Source organism: Choristoneura fumiferana, chromosome 7 (assembly GCF_025370935.1).
Source record: "Choristoneura fumiferana chromosome 7, NRCan_CFum_1, whole genome shotgun sequence".
Lineage (NCBI taxonomy): Eukaryota > Metazoa > Arthropoda > Insecta > Lepidoptera > Tortricidae > Choristoneura > Choristoneura fumiferana.
In genome coordinates, this window is record NC_133478.1 from 17,846,995 (window position 1) to 17,869,995 (window position 23,001).

The 23,001-nt window shown below is 37.1% G+C and overlaps 1 protein-coding gene across 1 annotated transcript in view; it reads right to left on the reverse strand.

The window, feature by feature from the left end:
- The window catches only part of LOC141429796 (neuroglobin-like), a 108,526-nt gene that overhangs the window by 52,967 nt on the left and 32,558 nt on the right, over positions 1–23,001 (reverse strand). Inside the window, exon 2 of the mRNA XM_074090338.1 lies at positions 13,025–13,544. Within this exon, the coding sequence (XP_073946439.1) occupies positions 13,025–13,221 (197 nt within the window). The 5' untranslated portion in view covers positions 13,222–13,544. The remainder of the gene's footprint in view (positions 1–13,024; positions 13,545–23,001) is intronic.

A 23,001-nucleotide genomic window follows, 5' to 3' on the forward strand; every position in this document is an offset into this window, starting at 1 on the left:
AGGGAGCCCGAAAAAATATTTTGACCTCCTCTAACGAGTGGAGTAATCGTTGTTTAGAATTTTTTTAATTATTCAAAACAAAAAATGAGAAACCACCAAGGACAGTCTCCTCAGGGTCTGTTGTCAGCCTCTAAAGTAAATTAAATAAATGTAAAGGCATTTAACGTTTCTCTATACACGCAAGTAGAGTTGTGGATAACGCTCATTTCGAGATTTAAAGACTCGAACCCTTAAGACTCCAGAGTCTTATAGACTCTTCTATATTTGAGAATTAAAATGGCTTATTTTATGCATATGGATGCAAGAAAGCGTCTTTGCGGGCTTTGAGTCGTTAAGCCTCGAGAGTCTTTAGGGTTAGAGTCTTTAAGCCTCGAAATGAGCGTTTTTCAACACTACACACAAGGCTTCATTTTACCCAGTAGCTCTAGAGGTAATTGTAATAACGTAAGGTAAACACGTGATCAGGTTCGGGTTGTCAGGCCAACAGGGTCCTAAACAAATACTCGATTTGATAAAGGTATGTTGTTATTTGAACTTTATTAGTTTATTCTACAAACAGTATTTGTATTATTTTGTTTGTTTTAAATACTCTACGCGTCGGGAAAATGGATGAAAAATAATTTAGATTATTGCTGGAAAAAAAAAATTGCTACCATGGCTTTACCACCATTGTAGGACTATGGAACCTTATAGTTTCGCCGTGTCCTTCCGTCTGTCTGTCTGCGGCTTGGCTTAGAAACTGTTAAGCCCTAGAAAGCCGTGATTTTGAATTAATATAAAAAATTGAGGATTTTAGCTCTTAGGTATATGATTGTATTTTCTATAAGTTTATATTCTTAAATAAATTTTCCCATTTAAATTATAAAGGGGAAAGTGAGTTTGAAAAATTAAGTGTTTGTCTTACACGTAAAGTGGGGATGATTTTTCTCATCTAATCGCATAGTGGACAGTTTTGTTGGTTTTTTAAAGGTCAAATAATAAAATTTACAAACTTGACGAGTAACATTACGGTGAAGTATAAGATAAACATAAAAAACTGAATGTTTTAACACTACTCTGCTTAATAATGTATGAATAAAAAATACTTTAGTTACTGCCATTAAAAGTGTTGTAAAATATACCTTTTATTTTACTAGCTGTTGCCCAAGACTCCGTCCGCGTAGAAAACTATGTAATTTTCCGGGATAAAACTAACTTTTGTCCTTTCCCTGGACTCAAACTATCTGTATACCTACCAAATTTCATCTCAATTATTTCAGTGGTTGACACGTGAAGAGGTAACAAACAAATAAAGAAACAGACTTACATTCGCATTTATAATATTAATGGAATTACTGCATACAACTGCACTACCTACACGTTTTGTGCGATACATAATGTATCGTCTAAGTCTACAAAGTTTCAGAATTATCGAAACCAGAGCTCGCGTAATGCGGCGCCAGTAATTTTACACAAAACATCAAGTGCCACTTAAAAACGTTTCATAATGAAAGCCTTTCTACGAGTACTTCGCATTTTTGGCCTTTGTTCTTTGTGGGCGTAGGATTAAAATAGCTTGCGGTGGGATTTTAGGATATAACTCGCAGAAGTTTATGTTTATGAACGAAATAAAAAAGGTTCATGGAATAGTGTGAATTGTAGACTAATTAAAATAAATTGGAGTGACGCAAATGGGTATTATTAATATTTACCTCTTTAAATCCCCATCAACCACCAGTGGACCATCAGTGGTGTAGCGGTATAGCACGCGGTACGGATTACCGAGGTCGTGGGTTCGATTCCCAGTGATGGTCTTATTTTTCTGTTTTTTCTGTGCATCTTTATTTCAGTTTGTATTTTCAATTTTTCTTTAAATCCCGTCTTTAGCTAATTGACGAATTAAACTTGACTTCCCCATATTTTGACACAATTCTTAAGGTATTCTTTTATTTATTTATCACAAGCTTTTATCCACTTGCGTCGTTTGTATGCATGTAACTTACAATTTCGCGTTTTCAAACCATTTTCCAACCACTTCCTGGAGTATCCGATTGAGCTGAAATTTGGCACACTTATCTAAGTTTGATGACAATATAATCTAATATATCTTTGAAACGTAGTCATAGTCGAAACCAACCAAAATATCTTTATTCAATTTGTTCACTTCTTATTCAATCTGCTATATCCTAAAGCTGGGTCCACATTTGTATCATTTTGTCGTATCGTATCTCCGTCGCGTTGCACCGACGCGTATCAAGATCGCTAGTGGGGACGCAAAAACAGCGGGATCATGCGGCGCGCCGTATCTGTACCCTTAGTGTAAGTTTTCGGTTACAAAATACGTCTCGATCGCGTTCGCGTTAAAATCTTAATTTATATGGAAACACGAACAGCGCCTCTATCGGAAAGTTTGCGATGTTCGTGTTTCCATACAAATTGAGATTTTAACGCGAACGCGATCGAGACGTATTTTGTAACCGAAAACTTACACTAAGGGCACTGATCGCTCGGGATCGATGTTGGTACGAGTATATTATATACTCCGCGCACGGTAAGTACTCGTATGGACGTGTTTTGATACTGTATCACGATACCAAGTTACGAGTATGATTTGATTAGTGTCAACACTTAATGATACGGCGTTATGATACGATAAGCTGTTACGCTACGTTTAGAATGCACGCAGTTTTTCACGCAACGATGCTAGTGATACGGTGTGCCCAAAGTGAGCGTCCATAACTTAGGATAAGCGAGCTCGATACGATACGCGTGATCCCAGTGGACCCAAATGTGGACCCAGCTTAACAAGAACATATGAATGTTAAAAAATTTACCAATCCACTGCACCGGTTCAAGAAAGCCTCTGTTGAGTAGAACCTGGCAAGAAACTCAACGAGATATATTTTTTGTATTGTATTTATAACTCTTAGTACATAAAACACATGAAACGAACAGTTAACAAAAGACAGAGATATACAGGGAGGAAAATTTGCTTTCGTGGCGGAAGAAACAACAAATCGATTCTACATTTTCACTCCATTCCGCTTCAACCAAAACGCACCCTTACTTGGGTACAGCGTTTAGCTAAGGATCAATACTGTGCCCCTAAGGGTCGATCGATTATCCCCAGTTCCTATTTTTACCCCAATCATGGCTCGGCTTGACCCGCTTCTGCTTGCAACTGGCCAGGTAAACACTCCAGTAACTGTCAACTCGCCAGACAAGTTACTAATTTTAATTAATTGTAAGCTATTGTTCTTTCAAACAAATTCTAGTGATGTAGTCGTATCCATATTACGTATATCGTTCGACATGATTTTGACGTAAATTGCATCCTTCACCCGCCCACTGCTGATAATCCAAATTATTATATAATGGGCTTGTTTTCTAGAAAAATCTAATAACAACGTCAGATAGACTATTAGAAAATACTGTACACCTTTTTTTCTTTTTTTAATTTAATAACAAACTATGAATGTACATCCAATTAAGTTCTGGGTGAGGTCACGCTGTGCGGCACTTAAAAAAATGTATATCGCCACATCATAAATTATTTACACAAATTTCTACTCCGCAAATAAGAATTACAAATTAACAGTACATTATTGCTTCCGATTATCATGCCGTAGGTACGATATCATGGTCGCGCATTTCAGGGCGTACAAAATATTGCGCGCGCTGTAATGTACGTAGTGATCATGTACGACGTGATAATATGAATTCAATAGATTTGTGTTAGGTCTGTGTTAGGTCCAATTGCGACCACAATACGCGAGCGTAGCGAGCGTGCCGCGGTAGCGGCCGGCGCAACGCCAGGACCAAATTAGTTTATTTTCTACTACATTTATTAATATTCGATGTACACGAAAAAAAGGGTCGGTATTTTCCCAAAAATTGGTCGAGCAATATTATAAGCACGGATTATCAGGCCGTGCATTATTTGAGCGTGAATTAACAAGTCGTACATTAACTACACTCGTGCTAGTTCGGTACGGAGTGATAATGCACGGCTTGATAATCCGTGTACACGGACTGTGGTAACTTTACTGGTTGGTGTATTATCTAAGTTTTCATTTATAATCAGCCATATTGTCCCGTTTGTACCCAAATAAACATTAAAACATTAACAAGTCGTACATTAACGACATCCCTTTGTGGATCGCATTCGGCTCCGGCAAAGTTCCGCTAAGCCCTTACGCTATGCCATTAGGACGTACGAATTATTTTGACACGACGACATGCGTGTCACTGACATAGGACTAAAAACTAAAAAGTCACAGACGTTGTGTCACTGGCACCGGAATCTAATACGTCTGTGACACGTATTCGTGTCACTGGCATAGAAGTGACTGCTGTGGGATATGCGTAGGCATAGGGTAAGAGCTTAATGAATCGTTGCCGGGGTCGAACGTGTTGATTGGCACTGACGGACTAATTACAGTACTTAATATTTATTTTATCCTACCAGAACTATTGCCACAAGGGTTTCAATTATCAATTCAAGTCATGCATTATTTTCAGTTCTTCCAGGTCATCAAATACAGGGTCGTACACTAACCGCACCCCATTGCCTCACATAGACGTCCTGGAAAGATGCGACCTTCAAGCGAGATAGTAAAATAGGTATAGAAATTAGATATTGTAAATAAAAGATTTTAAAATAGTATATATACTTAGTATAGATAATAAAAATTATAACAACAAATGCTATACCCTACCAGGGTTCATGTTAACTTTAAGAGCTTATGTTACATTGTATGCCATAATAAATACAAATAAACTTTTATTTTATTTGCCTTATTCAATGTTCAGAAAATGATACAATATTTCTCTTTGCTTTTAATATCATGGGACACTTGACACCAATTGACTAGTCCCAAACTAAGCAAAGCTTGTACTATGGACACTAGGCAACGGATAAACATACATATATAGATTAAATACATACTTAAATACATATTAAACATCCAAGACCCGAGAACAACATTCGTATTATTCATACAATATCTGCCCCGGCGGGGATTCGACCCGGGACCTTAAGTTCGTAGTCAGGTTCTCTAACCACTCGGCATCCGGTCGTCAAAAATGATACAATAATACAATATTTCTCTTTGCTTTTAATAATGCGAATGATCCCGGCTTCGATCCAATTTACTTATACAAATTTATCCCAAAGGTCAATCTCGTTAAGGTAGATTATTGAATAACGGATATTTTGAGTGCTTTTTGCTCGGTAACTCGGGAAGTGGTATCAATAATCAATTTTGCAAAAAGTAATACACGTTATCAACATTTTATATTACAATCTTATCCTATTCTACTAATATCATATTATGTTTTTGTGAAGACTTTTGGATGGTTGCTTGCTAGTGAAGAACTGGTAACCATTGGAGGAGAAAAGTCCTCGAGTGGCGACCACGAAACGGAAGACGAAGCGTTAGCAGATCTCCCACTAGGTGAATGCAAGTATCGAGATGTCATTCATTGTTTGTAACGTTCTAAGACGGATAGATAGATCGATGGATAGATAGAAACTTTAATCCTGATAACAAATAAACATGGCTCTATACACGTTTTTGATAAAACAAAGGAATAAACGTTAAGAATGGAAAAACATGTTAACAATCATACAGAGAATAAAAAGTTACAAAACAGATATAAAGATACCAAGAAAACAAGATACCACAGATCGTAATACAGGGAGCCATGTAATGAAATGAAGATACGGCGCTGACTCAGGGAAGCTTTTGTTAAACAGTGAATGTCTTTCGGCTGATGATGATGATAGATTTAGATGAAATTTGGCGTTTGGGTTGGATAGAGTGAATGGGAGACATAGGATACTTAGTATCCCGGTGATGCCTTCCCGTTGGATAATACCGTAACCTTTTTCCGTAGACCACGATTACTTATAATGAGCTCCCGATATTTAAAATTTTGTCACAATCAAAACTTGAAACACAATCAAAGATGAAACAAACCATGACTTTAGCAGTAAATTGTGTCCATCACTGAACTGTTAGTGCAAAACCATTACTACAGTGACCCCCAATCTGAACACTTGATCGTACCAGTGTATGTACGTAGAGACATTTTGCAGTTACACAAATGTATGTAAATATACCAGCGACTGGCGTAGGCTTTATAAAGCGAACAAAGTCTGTACTAACTAGAACTGAGCGCTGCCGCAGAAACATTAATTGAAAAGGGTCCATTTGTATGGAACGAATACGATACACAGTTAGTATTTATGAAGTAAAACAAATTATTTTGCTATACCGCGACATAGTTGCGAGTCAGCAACTGTTTGACGCACGTTTTCTTTCATTTCATAGAAATTATGTAGTGCTCCAACGTAGGTAAAATAATACTAGTGGCTCTATGAGCTGTAGACCTCACGAATTTTCCGATATTTCGCTGCTATTTTGAAAAGTTTTCAAACAAAATATCGTCAAAAAATCTATTATTTATAATTATCGAACCTGCTCACAACATTTCACGTAAATCAGTAAAGGAAAACAGACAGCCAAATAGCCAGACCAATCTGAAACAAAGAAATCAGTAGAAGAACCAAAGTAAGCGAGAAGAATGAGCAATTGACAAATTTGAGTAACGTGGCTCACATTGCGTGAAGAACTGATGGCCGTTGAAGAAAATGTGTCCTTTAATGTCCGCTACATACCGGAAGATGTTAGTAAGTCCTCCAGAAGGTGGACTGATGACCTGGGGCGCAGGTGACGCAGAATATGTCATTATGGTATTCTTTGAGTGAGGTATATTTATGCCCAGCAGTGACCGTCTTTTGCCTGACGACGATGCCGATGACACACTAGAGCTATAGAGCAACAATTATTTTTTCGCCGTCTGTTTAGTGGCAACGCTGTAATTTTTAAGTTGCCACGAATGTTCCATTTGTAAATGAAAAAGCCTTGAAATGAAACGAGAGTTACGGCAGAATTCAAAATGCTTCCTAGATAATTTTAATTAAAAACAATACCTCTCCTTGCTGTCGGGTAAAAATAACTGGTACTGTTTAATAACTGTTTCTGACAACTCCGTTTGTGGTCAGTGGGAGCTATACACTAAACACAATAAGAGTAAATTGAAAATACAAACTGAAATATAGATGCACAGAAAAACCAGAAAAACAAGACCAACACTGGGAATCGAACCCAGGTCCTCGGTATTCCGTACCGCGTGCTATACCGCAACCACGTTGTCAACGCACAACACAATTCCCCTATGCACCACATATCCAGCTTGTTTGTTTCTTATTTAGCCACTTAAGCAGTGACGCTAGCGACATCTATGCCGTAGCCCTCGTATGCGTAGTGGTATAGCGGTATAGCACGCGGTACGGAATACCGAGGACCTGGGTTCGATTCCCAGTGTTGGTCTTGTTTTTCTGGTTTTTCTGTGCATCTATATTTCAGTTTGTATTTTCAATTTAGGTTTTACGGGATGACCGTAAAAGTAAAAATTTGGAATTGAAATAAAAAATACAAAAAGATTCCAAAAAAAAAAAAAAATCTTAACAATAAGAGTACCTATTCATAGTGGCGTTCTAAGGGCAAAGTCTTTCTTTGACAATGGACTTCTTCCGGCTGATGATGAAGGATACTTGTCTCTATGTGGTACATGATGGACGGTAATTTCTATCAACACAACCTCGATGGAGGGTGCACGTCCATTGTTCAAAATTAAAATTCAAATTCAAACAATTTATTTAGTAAATAGGCCGCAATGGGCACTTTTACTCGTCATTTTTTAAACTACCAGCGCTTTCGCAGATATTCATTTGTATGTTTTAAGCCATCTTTCAAACAACCTTTTAATAATCTATCTAGCTATGATTTCTTTGGAAAATTTATGGGATATCAATATGACATTAGTGGTTAGTTTCCTCGACGTTTGTGCAAAGTTTAGAATAGAACAGCTAGCGGTTGGGGTTTTGTAAAAACAAAGTTTCTCTGATTTCCATTACGTTAGGTCGTTACGTATAGGTCAGTTTTTCCTACTACCGGTGAAAGCAAATTTCCACATTAGCCACCGAATAAAAGATCCAACTATCCCCTATTTGATTTATCGGACAGTTCACCACAAAACGAACTCCTCCCAATCTCCGTTTAGCGGAAGTGACGTCCTCTCGAGCTTCCGGTCCGAGAGGGCTTCATAAAACGTAAAATATCGATAAAGTACGTGTACTGTCGAGAATAGAGGCGTAAAAGTGGCTTTATTCCGAGCGTGGATAAGATGTGTGTGATCGGCGATTGTTTGCGAAGTGCTATGTGTAAGCGTGTGAGTGCCACTCTGCTTTTGGTGCGTCGATTTTGAGAAAGGGATGTGTAAAAGACAGGTAAGTAAACATATGTTTAAATTATGGCCTTGTTTCGTAACTCATTGATAAATTTTATGTGATAGATAAGAGATGCCTACTCTGTTTACTTGGACTTAAAAAACAGGCATCTCAGATATCTGGCACATAAAATTTATCAGTGAGTGGTGAAATAGGCCCTAAATGTATGTTAATATTTTAATCAGCGTACCTATACCATATATTTAAATGCTGTAGCGTAGGAATATAATATGCTACCTATGTTATAAGGAACCAATAGAAAAAAAATGTTCTTTTAAAAGTATGATATTTAACGAGAAAATTCAAATGAAAACTTAGATATAAATATTTGATGTAATTCGATTTAGTCAGAAAAAGAACATTACACATTATTATTCATTCTATTTGATATGCATTGAGTTAGGTTAGCTTCATTACATATATATAACAGTCGTAGAAATTCATGAAGAAACATGGGCTAAAAGCTTTATTCACTATGTCCACAATTTATATTAAATCTGAGTAGAGTTTTTATACGACTGCCCACTTAAAGAAAAAAAGTGTAACTCACGTTTTTATTTATTTATCTCCATGATTGTACCTAGAGTATGTTAGTATAGATATAGTTCTAGTGATTTCCACAACAAGATGGCCGCCGTGATTGAGCAAATTGATTGAATTGTAATCGTTAGCAATTTTGACGTTTAGATGGCTATATTGCCCAATATTGCTATGACAATTAATTATTACGCCGCTCAGGGTATAATTTGCAATTTGGTATTGACAGTGGATATAATAATTCATTGGGTTATGACGGTTTTACAGTTGAGATCACAGAAAGGGAGATGTGGCGAGGGTTGGCTCTATGCGGAATGTTAAACTAACTATAGTTATTGTAATTGTATGGATGACCATATCTATTTGTAGATCTTCTTAAACTTTTACTAATTTGTACGGAACCCTCGGTGCGTGAATCCGACTCGCACTTATCTGTTTTTTTTTATATTATTATTTTTCAAAATGTCTAAATTTTAAGGAAAGAAAGAAAGAAGACATTTATTCACTAACACAGAAGACACACATATACAGCAAAATTAACACTAATAAAATAAATAAAAATTCAGAAAAACACATGAAAATAGTAAATACAATATACACAATGACACACATCATCACATTCTAACGAAATAATTAGTTTTTGGTAAAATTTACTTTGTCACCCCAAACTACATTTGTATACCAAATTTCGAGTCGATGCCAAACCGTTGAAGAGTTCAGTCCTGTGAAGACGATCCTGGCTGGACTACCAAGATGTCACTACCAGATTATTGTATTGCCGCGCAATTTACGTATGCCAAATTTGAAGACAATCCGACCACTGGAAGTGGGTCAAATTCAACTTGCAAGATTTGACCCGCACATACATACATATGTACAAGGTACATACGAGTACCTACATTGCAAGTTAAATAAAATGACGGGTTCCGTGACATGTCATCTTGATTTTCAAAATGAGCCCAAAATTTCATCACATGGTAACCAAATTACATAGCACCAAACCCGTGTTAAAGTAATTTCTCGGTTTACAGGCAACCATGCCTGCGTGGTCGGTACATACCTAGGTAGTCGTATACTTACGTTTACTACCAATAAAGGCTTAATCTAAGCTAAACGGGGGGTTTACTACTCCACGCCGCTCGCTTTGTCGCATTGTAATTACTGCGTGGGTATGAGCCATAGGCAAATATTGATACAGTACTACTACATATAATATTAGCCTCCTACTATATAATATTATAAATGTAAAAGTTTGTGAGTGAGTGAGTGAGTTTGTGAGTGAGTGTGTTTGTTACTTTTTCACGCAGAAACGGCTGGACGGATTTAGATGAAATTTGGCAAAAAGTTAGTTTATAACCTGGATTAAAACATAGAATACTTTTTATCCCGATATCCCCACGGAATAGGGATAAAATCTCTAAATAACAACCGCTGGGCTTAAAGTCATGAAATTTGGTATGTAGGTAGCTGGACGTCTGGAATAACACATAACACGAGAATTTAATAAAATCCCGGAACTTCAATTCAACTGCTGTATCTGATGATTTACGCGTGCGAAGCCGCGGGTAAACGCAAGTAGATATATTCATAACAAGCTGCTGCCCGCGACACCGTCTGCAAAGACTTCGTTTAGCGCTAACCCGTGCGAGCTATGCAGTTTTCCTAGATAAAAACTATCTTATCTCCTACCCTGAGTTGATCTGAAGCTGATTAATGTAGGTTACTTTTTCCTCAAAAAAGAGCCATTTTCCTGTTTTTTCAAAGTATAAATGCGAAATTTTGCTTCTTCTTTACTTCTTTGCATTAAATCGGGATGGTTTTGGTTGAATATACGAGTATTATGTAGATTGGGCGATTGGAATAAGTATTTAATACAGAGACTTTTTATCCCGATATCCCATGGAATTATTGTAAAATTTCATAACCTTAATCGCTACGTTTCGGTGTTCTTCAAAGTAAACACGATGTAGTTTTTGACAGTGCCTTTGGGAATTTACTGAAATCCTGGAATTTCAATTCGGCTGTCAAAACTAATGGTTAACGCGATCGAAATGGTGGCTGGTTAAATACCTCAACTTTTCCGGCTTCTATCAGGTGAACTGTATTAAAGGTCCGGGGCAGGTTAATCGTCCTTGGTCCAAACTTTAATACGTGAAAGTGGGCCAATATGTCAAGTGTAAAACAGGCAAGACGGGAAAAGAGCCCGCGCCCGACTTGAGAGGGTTTTATTTACACACATGTTTTACTAGGTGGGGGTTAAGTGCGTTTGAGCCGTCAGAATAATTTAGTGAGCTTTTTAGTGCGTGGGATTAGGTGCGGACCGAAATCTTCAAACATGAGAGAAAATTAATGATGAAATTTGGGTTTTTTTTTTGCATAAAATATATTCCGTGTCCTTGTCACGGCCTCAAACTATCTTCATACTAAATTTCATGTCAATACAGAAGAAGATACAAACAAGCGAGACAAACACAGTTAAAAGAAGTATAGCATTTATAATATTAGTAGGTGAGACTAGTACGACTTATGTATACAATTTTCAGAAGTTCGAATGAGGTATGTCATGTTATTTGTGTCACCAATCTAACACAATAATTAATAGTTTCATTTACATTTGAACCCTACGAAAACCTATTACACCAAAGATCCGCAAACATTTTGGAAATAACTCCTAAACTCCATATTAATACTTACACTATAAATGTGTCTGTTTGTTATCTATTTACGCTTAAACAACAGAACTGGTTTAGAGAAAAGTTGGTGTGGATATAGTTTGAGACCCTAGAAAGGACAAAGGATATTTTTTATACCGGAAAATAGCATAGTTCCCGCGGGGTAGCGTTAAACAAATTCCTAGTCATTCATAAATATGCTTGATTTCTTTTCTCTCAAATAATTCGCTATCAAAGCCACTAAGTAAAAAAATCACCAAAATGACCATTTCAAGCAGGACTACATAGTAAATGGACCAATTTTCCAGAACATCTAAACCACATCTCAGAATGACACGGTAGCACACATTGCAAAAAGAAAAACTCTCAGAAAGTCCATATCTCATAGGTATGACTTGGTAGTTAAAATCATCAGAGGTGGTGTTTTATTGCAATTTTATTGCAAAAGCGACTTAATCGAATGAAATGAAACCCGAGGGACTCGGCGAAAATTAAGCTTTTCAACGGTAATTTCCTCCTTCGAGATGGAAACGGGCTTTCGAAACTCATATTGCAATGAAATTTAAAGTAAATGCATTTTCCTTTAGCGTAAGTAACACAGTAAACTGTGGTGGCTAATAGTTTAACTCGGGGTCTCTCAAGCAAAGGATCGTGGGTTCAAGTTAAATCTTCAATGTTATTTTAATTGCAATATTTAATCAGATCGAAATTATTTCCCAACAACCTCGTCTTAAATAAATTCATTAGTTGGTGGCAGTGGCATCTTGACAATGGTTTATTTTTAAGTACAGTCAAGGTCAAAGATATGTTATTTAAACTTTACTACCTTTGCTGTCACTTTTTTTTGTGTGTTCGGTCTTTTCTAAAAAAATGTCAGGAGGCAAGTGACAAGGTACTAAAGTTTAAAGATATCTGTAACCTCGACTGAGTCTGTTTGATCATCCCAGCCTATATACGTCCCACTGCTGGGCACAGGCCTCCTCTCAGAACAAGAGGGCTTGGGCTATAGTTCCCACGCGGGCCCAGTGCGGATTGGGAACTTCACACGCACCATTGAATTGCTTCGCAGGTTTGTGCAGGTTTACTCACGATGTTTTCCTTCACCGCAAAGCTCGTGGTAAATTTCAAATGTAATTCCGCACATGAATTTGGAAAAACTCAGAGGTGCACAACCAACTTTGAACCCACAACCCTCTGATTGAGAGGCGATAGGTCAAACCACTAGGCCACCACGGCTTTTTGATCTGTAATATTTTTGAAATTTTGTTGTAAAAACTTATTTTATATAGATTTATATCGTAAATTTATTATTATTACCTACTTCTAATTTGTTGTTATTATCAAAAAACTTGTTGATATCAAATGTTTCAAAATAGTGCATGCGGTTTCCTTCTGTAACTGATGAGGCACTTAGTGTTAGATTATACATGGTCCTAAGAAAACAATAAACAGTGCATGTTTACAGATAAGTGTCACTTACTTTATAAACATACAAATGCCAGTCTTCTCCATAGCCCTGGAGATGCCTTTCCAGGAGGCGACCATGGAGTACTTCTGCTTGGCTGTGAGGGGCAGCCGAGGGTCGGTGGCGGGAGGAGGCCCGTCGGCCAGCGCCGACTCCGCCCCGCACCCCCCTCGCCGCTCAGACGCCGCCAACTTGCCTAGCTGACAACCCATGGTGCCCTAGTACCCGAACATCACCAATCAACACAAACACTGACACTGTCAGCACATCTGTAAAAGTTTAGTTACCCCTTATCAACACATTAGCAACACTTGTCACTCACATAAACACTCACTATAAAAATATCAATTTCACTTTTACTTAAACCGGTATTTTAATTGATTTCTTTCCAAGTTTCAGTCATGTCTTGTTTGATTAATGAATTGTTTTGGCAGCAGGTTTCGCTATCTGAGTTTTCTTCGGTACATTTTGTTCTTTATATCAGTTATCACACTGTGGTCTTTATCTTATCACGGGGCATTCCGGAGGCGACGGGCTGTAAACAAGAGAAATCATCTATTAATAACCTGTCAGATATGACACCATTGAATTTGCTACCGAAAATAGAATTTTAAATGTCCAATAAGGAAGAGACGTTGTTTTTAGAACAGCATGAAATACAAGCTGATATTTCTATCAACCGTATCTCAATACGGTTGACAGAAATATGAACTGGTATTTAAAGTGCGAATTCGTTCATTTTGAACGCTCGCACAATCAAAATCGCATTCACCATTTCTTTTTAACCCCCGTCGCAAAAAGAGGGGTGTTATAAGTTTGACCGCTATGTGTGTCTGTGTGTATCTGTGTGTCTGTCTGTCTGTCTGTGGCACCGTAGCTCTTAAACGGGTGAACCGATTTGAATGCGGTTTTTTATTTGAAATCAGGTTTTCTAATAACCATCGCTAGAAATCTGCTTGTAATTAAGAAAACCCTATTCAAATCGGTTTAACCGTTTAAGAGCTACGGTGCCACAGACAGAAACACATAGCGGTCAAACTTATAACACCCCTCTTTTTGCGTCGGGGGTTAAAAAGTTAATAATACCCTGCAAATTTATAATGAAAAATAAGCAAATAAAATAACGGCGTAATAAAATTGTCCAGAATTCAATACTATAGAGTAGAACGTAGTACTCGTATCATTTGCAGTAAATATTCCAATCACATAAACCAATTCAAATTTAGTCTTCAGCTTTGCGTCGAATCATCTGACATTTTGATTGAACACATAAAATATCAAACATAATATATATTTCAGTAATCTCGACAGATTACGCTTAAATCTAGCTATACACCAAGGCTGTGACCAAGGCTTATCTATGTCAGATGGTCCTGACCCGAACTCAGAACTGGATATAACTGGATATAACCGGTTATTTGCGGTTGAGACCTAACCGGTTCCGTAATTGCATTTGATTTTGGTAAATTTGATGCTCCGTTTACCGAGTGAGCTTTGTGATAGTCCTCGCTGACTAATGACCTGTCACTCTGCTCTGCATCAAGCATAATTGGATAACGTTGTGCAGAAAATAGCCATGTCACAAAATATGGTGATTATAGAATTAATTAAACTTTTATGGTTTGATGGTTCTAATTTGGAGGTGAACTGCCAAGTAATGAACAAAATACAATTGACAAACTTTGAGATACTTGTACAAAGGTGGACTTATCCTTTTAAGTTTTGGTCTTTCGGACCTTTTTCAGGGGTAAATGGAGTGTTCTACAAATGATTTAACGCCGTATAGAAAACGTCACAACGTATGCATAAAATGATGCATACATGAGATATGGTAGAAAAAATAAACGGGGTAAGACAAGGCAAACCAAGCCTTTGAATAAGTATCTCAAAGTTTTTTAATTTTATTTTGTTAATTTTCTTTTGTACAATAAAGAGTATACATACATACAAGCCTAATAAAAATAAAAATAGGTGAGGAGTAAATATGAAACGTTATTTTTTTTTCTTGACGGTGGTAGTGGTAGCATTACAACTTTACTGAATGTAGATATAGTTCAAGTTTAGTTTTAATAGACCCCATAATATTTACATCCCTGTATTTTCTTTATGTATTTTTTTTCTTTCATTTTATGTGGTAATTTATATGTTGTTTGTAATTATTTATTTTATTCTGAAGAAATGACTTTCTGCCAAATTTATTTCGACGTATTCTTCTTGACAATGATGGTCTTTCCGATAGCTCTGGTAGTGTACAGTCACCAGCATTAATATCTGCCACAGCGTAGCATGCAAAAATATCTGACACGTCCTTCTGTCCCTAGAAATAGAGTCGTATCAGCTTGTTGTGTCAGATATTGGTGCTGGTGACTGTACAAGAGCCCTTTGTGACCTACTTTTAGAATAAACTTTTCATTTTTGTATCTTATATACGACCGAACCTCAGAACCTCAAATTATCTCAGTTGACATTTTCAGGACCAAACATCAATATGTAGATACATGTTAATTCAAATATTAAATGTTTCACAAGGGAAAAAATGGTAAACGACTTTTCCAAATTAGCTACACGTTAAACTTAAATGGATTTATTAATGTACTTATAACTTTTCTCAAGTTTCGGAGCAAAAGAATTCATAACTTTTTACGGAATGAAAAGGCCTTGGAAAAGTTGCGTTGCTATGTGACTGACTTTATATTTCGCACAATCGAGATGAGTATTCTTATTAATTTTGAGAGCGTCGAAAAAAATTTACTTATATTTATCATTTATTTGAAAGCCGGATAGCCCAGTGATTAGAGAACCTGACTACAAAGCTTGAAGTCCTGGGTTTGATCCGCGGTTTCATTGTATGAAAAATACAAATGTTTGCTTTCGAGTCTGACTGATTAATATGTATTTAATATGTATGTATTTATCTATTGAAGTATGTTTATCCGTTGTCTAGTACCGTAAACTGCTTCAACTTTGCCCTCTGGCCCCAACATTGCCTGATTCGATTTAGAGTCGATGACTAGCACCCTTCTAGGTTTTTAAACTTTTATCCCCCGTAATAATAATTCCCGTGTAGATAAAAGTTTAAAACCTATAAGAGTGCTAAGTTATCGACTCTAAATCGAGTCAGGCAATGTTGGAGCTAGAGGGCAAAGTTGAAGCAGTTTACGGTATCCATAACACCAGCTTTGCTTACTTTGGGACTAGGTCAATTTTCAAGTGTCCCGTGATATTTATTATTTATACCTATAGTAAAATTTAACAGACCAAGCAGGGACTTTATTCGCTCGCATCGAGCGCTCAATGAGCAATGTACCTACTCACGCTTGCTCTGCTCATCGCAATGCTTACTTCCTTGCCAATGCACCCGATACTCATCGGCCAGTGACATCTTTACAATGGTAACACAGTATTTGTTAGTCCGCTACCATTAACGAGCTTTTATTTAGTTAATTAAAAGCAAGTTTGCAGGATTCGACCCCAATAACAGCATACCTACGCCAAATGCGTCAAATGCGTGCGTGCGTGTGCGTGTGTGTGTGTTCAATGGGACCCATTTAGAAACTAAAACATATAAATATAATATATAAATATCATGGGGCACTTGACACCAATTGACCTAGTCCCAAACTAAGCAAAGCTTGTACTATGGATACTAGGCAACGGATAAACATACTTATATAGATAAATACATACTTCAATACATATTAAACACCCAAGACCCGAGAACAAACATTCGTATTTTTTTTTTTTATTTGACTGGATGGCAAACGAGCAAGTGGGTCTCCTGATGGTAAGAGATCACCACCGCCCATAAACATCTGCAACACCAGGGGTATTGCAGATGCGTTGCCAACCTAGAGGCCTAAGATGGGATACCTCAAGTGCCAGTAATTTCACCGGCTGTCTTACTCTCCACGCCGAAACACAACAGTGCAAGCACTGCCGCTTCACGGCAGGATTAGCGAGCAAGATGGTGGTAGCAATCCGGGCGGACCTTGCACAAGGTCCTACCACCTGCGTATTATACATACAAATATCTGCCTAGGCCGGGAATCGAACCCGGGACCTCAAGCTTCATAGTCAGGTTCTCTAACCACTAGGCCACCCGGTCGTCTCAAATATAAAAACATACAACACACTATGACGACACGAACGCTAGCGGAAAGAATATCCTTCTGTCTTTTACGGTTGTCAACTACTTGCACGAGTATGACACGTTTAACGAAAGAATTGACAATAATATCAGTCTTTACATCATTAATACGCCGATACGTGGTTGTTTAGCGACTGAGCGTGCACGACGGTATCGATCTCATAATCATCCAACGTCATCGTAAAACGTTACGATTTGGTTTCACGGGATACCCGTAAAAGTAACAAAATTTGGAGTTGAAATAAAAATACAAAAAGACTCCCAAAAATCAATCATAATTTGATTGCTTAGTAGCGACATCTCTTGTCTGGGTGAGCGGTTAGTTCCGAAAGAATGTGACGTCTGTCGACGCAACATAGATGTCGCTAGTGCTGCTGCTTAAGTAGCATAGTAGAGGTAAGCAACCTGAGATATGTATGCATAGGAAAAATTCTTGTCTAGATTCCTGTCTAGCAGTGGTGTAGAGGTTATAGCACGCAGCACGGAATGCTGAGGACCTGGGTTCGATTCCCAGTGCTGGTCTCTTTTTCTGGTTTTTCTGTGCATCCATGTTTTAGTTCGTATTTTCGATAATTATGTCAGTCAAAGTCTAAATATTTATTTGCAAGAATTATGGTATTTTTACAGGTGTTACACTTGGAAGACCAATATGAATGAACATCACAGTTCACCATAACAGTGGTAGGCAAATACAAAAAATGCAAAAAGTCATAATTAATCAAAATAAATTTTAAATTGAATTTCCTACTAACGCTTTCAACCAAAATGCGTGGAAATTGTTAGAGGGTATATTTAATATCAGTTTTGTGACCTACTTTCTCGGCCTGGCCTTAGAATTTTGGTCCCACGTCGTATTAAACTAAAAAAAATGACTGCCTAAGCCCCTTGCATCGCATCGCTCGTTGCGTGATATTGACAAAGTATGTATTTTAGTCGTAATGTATAATAATTTTAGGTAAAATGGTAAAATACATAATTTAAGAAAGGTCACACTATGCCGGGATATTAAAGTGAAGCCAGGAGTTATCCATTTAAGTTTTAAAATAAGAAAACTTTCAACAACATTTTATTTTTCTTACACCTTGTTTTTCTTGATTCCTTTAACATCTAAAGACGGCTCAGTTCATTGAGAGGACTTATTATTACAAGACTGCTAATAGTCGATGACATTGCAATTAGAAGTATGTTATAAACTAACATTATTGTACTTTAAAGTGGCACAAAATTGGTTCGACATCTACAGCAGTGTGTACAGTTATTTATTATGGCGCTAAGCGCTAACACTGAGAAAAACGAGAAAAGATAGGGCGACCTGTACTTACAAAATTCACAATTCACAAAATTTTCCTCAACTTGTGTCACACAAACTTCAAGCTTCATTTTAACAAGTCAGTCTTAATTAGGTCAATCAATATAAGTGGTACTCGAAGTCAGTGGATTCGATCTATCTCTTTGTGAAATACTGAATTTTGAAGTGGTACTTTAAAGAGGTAAGTGCCCCCCTGCCCTATCCTGCTACCCTGCTTTCTGTTTTTAGTAACGGCTTAGGAACCCTACATTGAGAGTGGTCCGACATGCTCTTGGCCGATTTTTTAATATACCCCTTCCCAACTAAGAGGTAGGCAGAGACTATTTGTCTCAACATTCATTAGTCTTTTCATATACTCGTATTATCATAATTTTCTGACCTTTTTTCCTTCTTGGTCTTCCCTTCCAACATTTTCATTCACACTTACCTTATATAATTATCTCCTTCGTAATTCTTCGTTCATCCATACTCTCCACGATATGTCCAAAACAACTCAACATTGCTTTCTCCATTCCAGTTACAACATCATCTTTTATGCCAGCAACGTTCTCTTATTTCACTATTTCTCATTTGGTTTGGTCACCAATCATATCTTTAATGCTCACATTTTTACAGTATTTATTCTACTTTCATGTTTGTCTGCCATACTCAGCTTTCACTTCCATACAATGAGTGTCGGAACTAACACCCCCTATATATATATATATATATATATATGTATATATAATATGTATGTCTATATATATATGTTTCGTAGTACCACTACTCCAAGCGCGGGAACTCGTGGCAGAGCTACTTATCGATTAACTGAACGCAGTTACAATCAAAAAAATAAGCTTCTGGATCACACAATATTCGTCTTTACATCAATAGTGATAGAACCTTTTGCATGTTTTAGCTTTTATACTAAACGAGGAGTTTTCCGTTTGGGTTCTGGTAAATTTTCCACTATGGCTCATAATGATCTAGCCGTAATAGTTCGAAGTTCTGGTATTCTTAATAAGTGAACATAAGTTTTTTTGTAAGTTTGCTGGTATTAAATGTCATTGGCCATAGGCCATTACTAAGTATCGGACAGTAAGTGGCCAATTTACGAAAATTGCTGTAAACATTTGTAGTTAGTAATCTCAATAGGATGGCAATATTGGTAATGACTATATAATGCTTCTTCAAAGGACGTGAGCTCTTTGTTGATATGTCTGTAATTAGAGCAGTTCAAACTACGATTAGTTAAAGGAGATACAAGTTAGTTCAATTAATTGAAATTGGAGTTAAAGCCGTTGTCTTTACTATCGATTTTTTTCAGTACCTACCTAAATTTATTATAATAGGTACAAATTTTCCTCCCTTATCTAAGTACTTTGCATTGCTTGATGATATGATCTCTATTGCCTTAAGAATGAAGGTGCTGACACACTATTTAAAACCCGACGCCACGACACGCTTGTATATGCCCTCCACGCGTGTCACTACTAATTAGTCCCATATACGAGTATGTATTATTTATATGATCAGGTGCAGATAGAAACATGCGTCGGACGACGGTGGCGTGGCATCGCGTTTTAATAGTATGTTTCCACCTTAAAGTGCACGTTCTGACATTTTGACCACCTTGGCTGCTCCTAAATATTTGATGGCGACTGTACAAGGTGTTAAGCTAATACAGTTAACACCTTGTACAAAACCATTATAACTGTTATAACCGCTAAAACCGTTTATAACGGAAAAACACACGCCATCTGATTTAAAGTACAGTGTATAGTAATCGATTCTACTCTCGATGCCGAACGAACTTCTTTCCAGTTTTCAGTTATTTAACTAATTAATGTATAAGAGCCCTTACAGACTGTAAATTTTGCCGACTGCAATGGTACGGTAATGGAAAATGTATAGGCAGTTGGCAGTTATGTTGCAGTTAGAATGCAGTCCTTTTGTAATGGCCCTTAGAGATTAACAGCCTTATTCATAAAAAGTTAGAGCCTCCTTGATGGCTCCTTGAAGACCCGATGCTAAAAAACATGATTCATAAACGTCTGTTAGCGCTAATCAGTCGATCAAGGCTCTGCTAAAGTTAGAGGACCGTAGACCCTCCTTTATCTCCCTGCTAAGTCACAAAATGGCCGCCACAAGTATGAACAGCTGACTTTGACAAGAGCAAAAAACCATACCGAAGATATTTATAGTAGGGTTACGCAAAAGATTAAAAAAAAAACAGAAAAATTTATTTTCAGGAATTTGTATTAAAAAATCCTCTAAATTAGCAACAATAAATTAACAATAAATATGAAAAAATTAGGATGATTAACATAATTATGGCTTTTTGCACAACATAAACATGCGGATTGGAAATGGCGGGAAAACAAACATCTCGCTTTTTATTTTTTTCCTGCTAATTTGCTGTCACTGCTGTCTTTTTTTTTTAATTATCGATTAGGCCATTTTTTGTCTTTGATTTGTCAAGGTGGCCAACATAACGCGTCTAATCCGTCTATCAGCAGCTCAACAACTAGCAGACTGCTAGCAAGCGTTTATGAATCATACTTCTTGACAACCGTCTAACAAGCTAAATCAGTCTGCTAAGTAACAGACCGATCAAACCTCAATTAAGGTATTTTTATGAATAAGGCTGTAAGTGATTTATTTCTGCCAAGTTTCTAGCGGCGCATTTTTCTTAGCAATGATTGTCTTGTCTTCCGGAAGCACTAACACTCGGTAGTATAAAAAAGAGTTATAAGGAGCACTTTTCGGCATAGAATAAGGGTTTTGATTATGATTCTTGAAAGTTTTAGTTACTTTTATTACCTGTTTCCTGCTGTTTCTTGACGATCTGTATAAACACGTAGGTAAATACGTTTTATTTATTTGCGATGTACTTACGAGTGACCATTTGTCACTCTGTATCACGCAATCTACCCAATCTGAAAAAACGCTCCAATCAACGCTGACGCTTCATTTACATTATTGATTGTATCAAACGCATTCGAAAATGTCGACTTCAACGAAAAAATACCTGGAAAATCTTTTAACTTCTATACTAGCTTAACTCGTGGCTTTGCCAGTCTTTGCAATGCCTCCACGAAAACAATACAAGTGTAAATTACAACTTTTGTTTGAAAAAATCATAGTGACATTTTTGAAGTAAAACGTTCGTTGGGACAACGCCATCTATTGATTACAACCGAGAATGACACGTCATCTAGAAAACCGAGGTACTTGTACCAGCAGTAAAGTTAAATTAGTCTTCAAGACCTATCATATATATATATATATATATATATGTCACATTTTTGTACGTAGATTTAGAAGCAGCAGTTGAATTGAAATTCGAGGATTTTACCAAATTTTCATGGTAATTCCCAAAAATTACGTCGTATTTTACATTGACAATCAATTTCATGTCTCTTTCCAGTGGATGTTTCAAGATTTTATCCAGATCTCGTGGGAATATTGTATTAAAAATAGCCTATGTGTTATTCTAAATGTCCAGCTATATCTATCATCATGTCGGTTTAGGCTGAAGGAAAAACATAGACATACATAGGTACTCACAAACCTTCACATTTATTAGTAGGATTGTTGATTCCGCCATTTTTAAGGTTAAAAAAGATACTTACTAGCATTTAGGTAAGTAACTTGACTATTTTTTTTAAATATGGCTCTGTCCATCGAAGTACAACAGAAGAAGAACAGAAGAAAGAAAAAGAAAAAATAAAAGAAGAAAAGAGGAGAAGTGTCCACAATTTTTTAACTTCAATGTTTTGAATAAAGAAGAAATACTGAGACGTAAATTAATGTTTACTCATTCAAATACTATTTATAAAACAATAGCATGTAATTTATGATTTATTGAAAAAATCAAGGTTAAAATTTACGACACTAAAGTATCCACGGACGGTTTGAAGCATTTCGGTTTTGGATACCATGGTATCGTCGGACTGTCAAGTGGCTAATAACCTAAAATAATCACTAAATCAGGATGCAGAAGTAGCGAATACACTAAAACTAATTTATTACTTAATATCCAAATAAAGCTTGGAGTTTCTTTGCGCGATAGAATCCGGAATACGGAAATTCGTCGAAGAACTAAAGTCACTGACATAGCTGGAAAAATGTGCAAATTGAAGTGGCAATGGGCAGGCCACATCGCTCGAAGAACAGTTAACCGTTGGGGGAGAAAAGTCCTCGAGTGGCGACCACGAACCGGAAGACGAAGCGTTGGCAGGCCTCCCACCAGGTGGACTGACGACATCGTGAGAGTAGCGGGAAACCGGTGGATGCAAGTGGCGAGATGTCGTTCATTGTGGCGTTCTAAGGGGAGGCCTTTGTCCAGCAGTGGACGTCTTCCGGCTGATGATGATGATGATGATGATGATCCAAATAGATACTCGCAATAACTACTTTTTCAAACATTGCCGTGATTTCGTAAGACTCAGTAAACAGAGCGTAAAATATGGTAATTCAATTTACAATAGATTTGTTGGGTTGTCATATGGTAATTTGTCAAAGTACGAACGTCACGAGGATCAGGTGACGCTT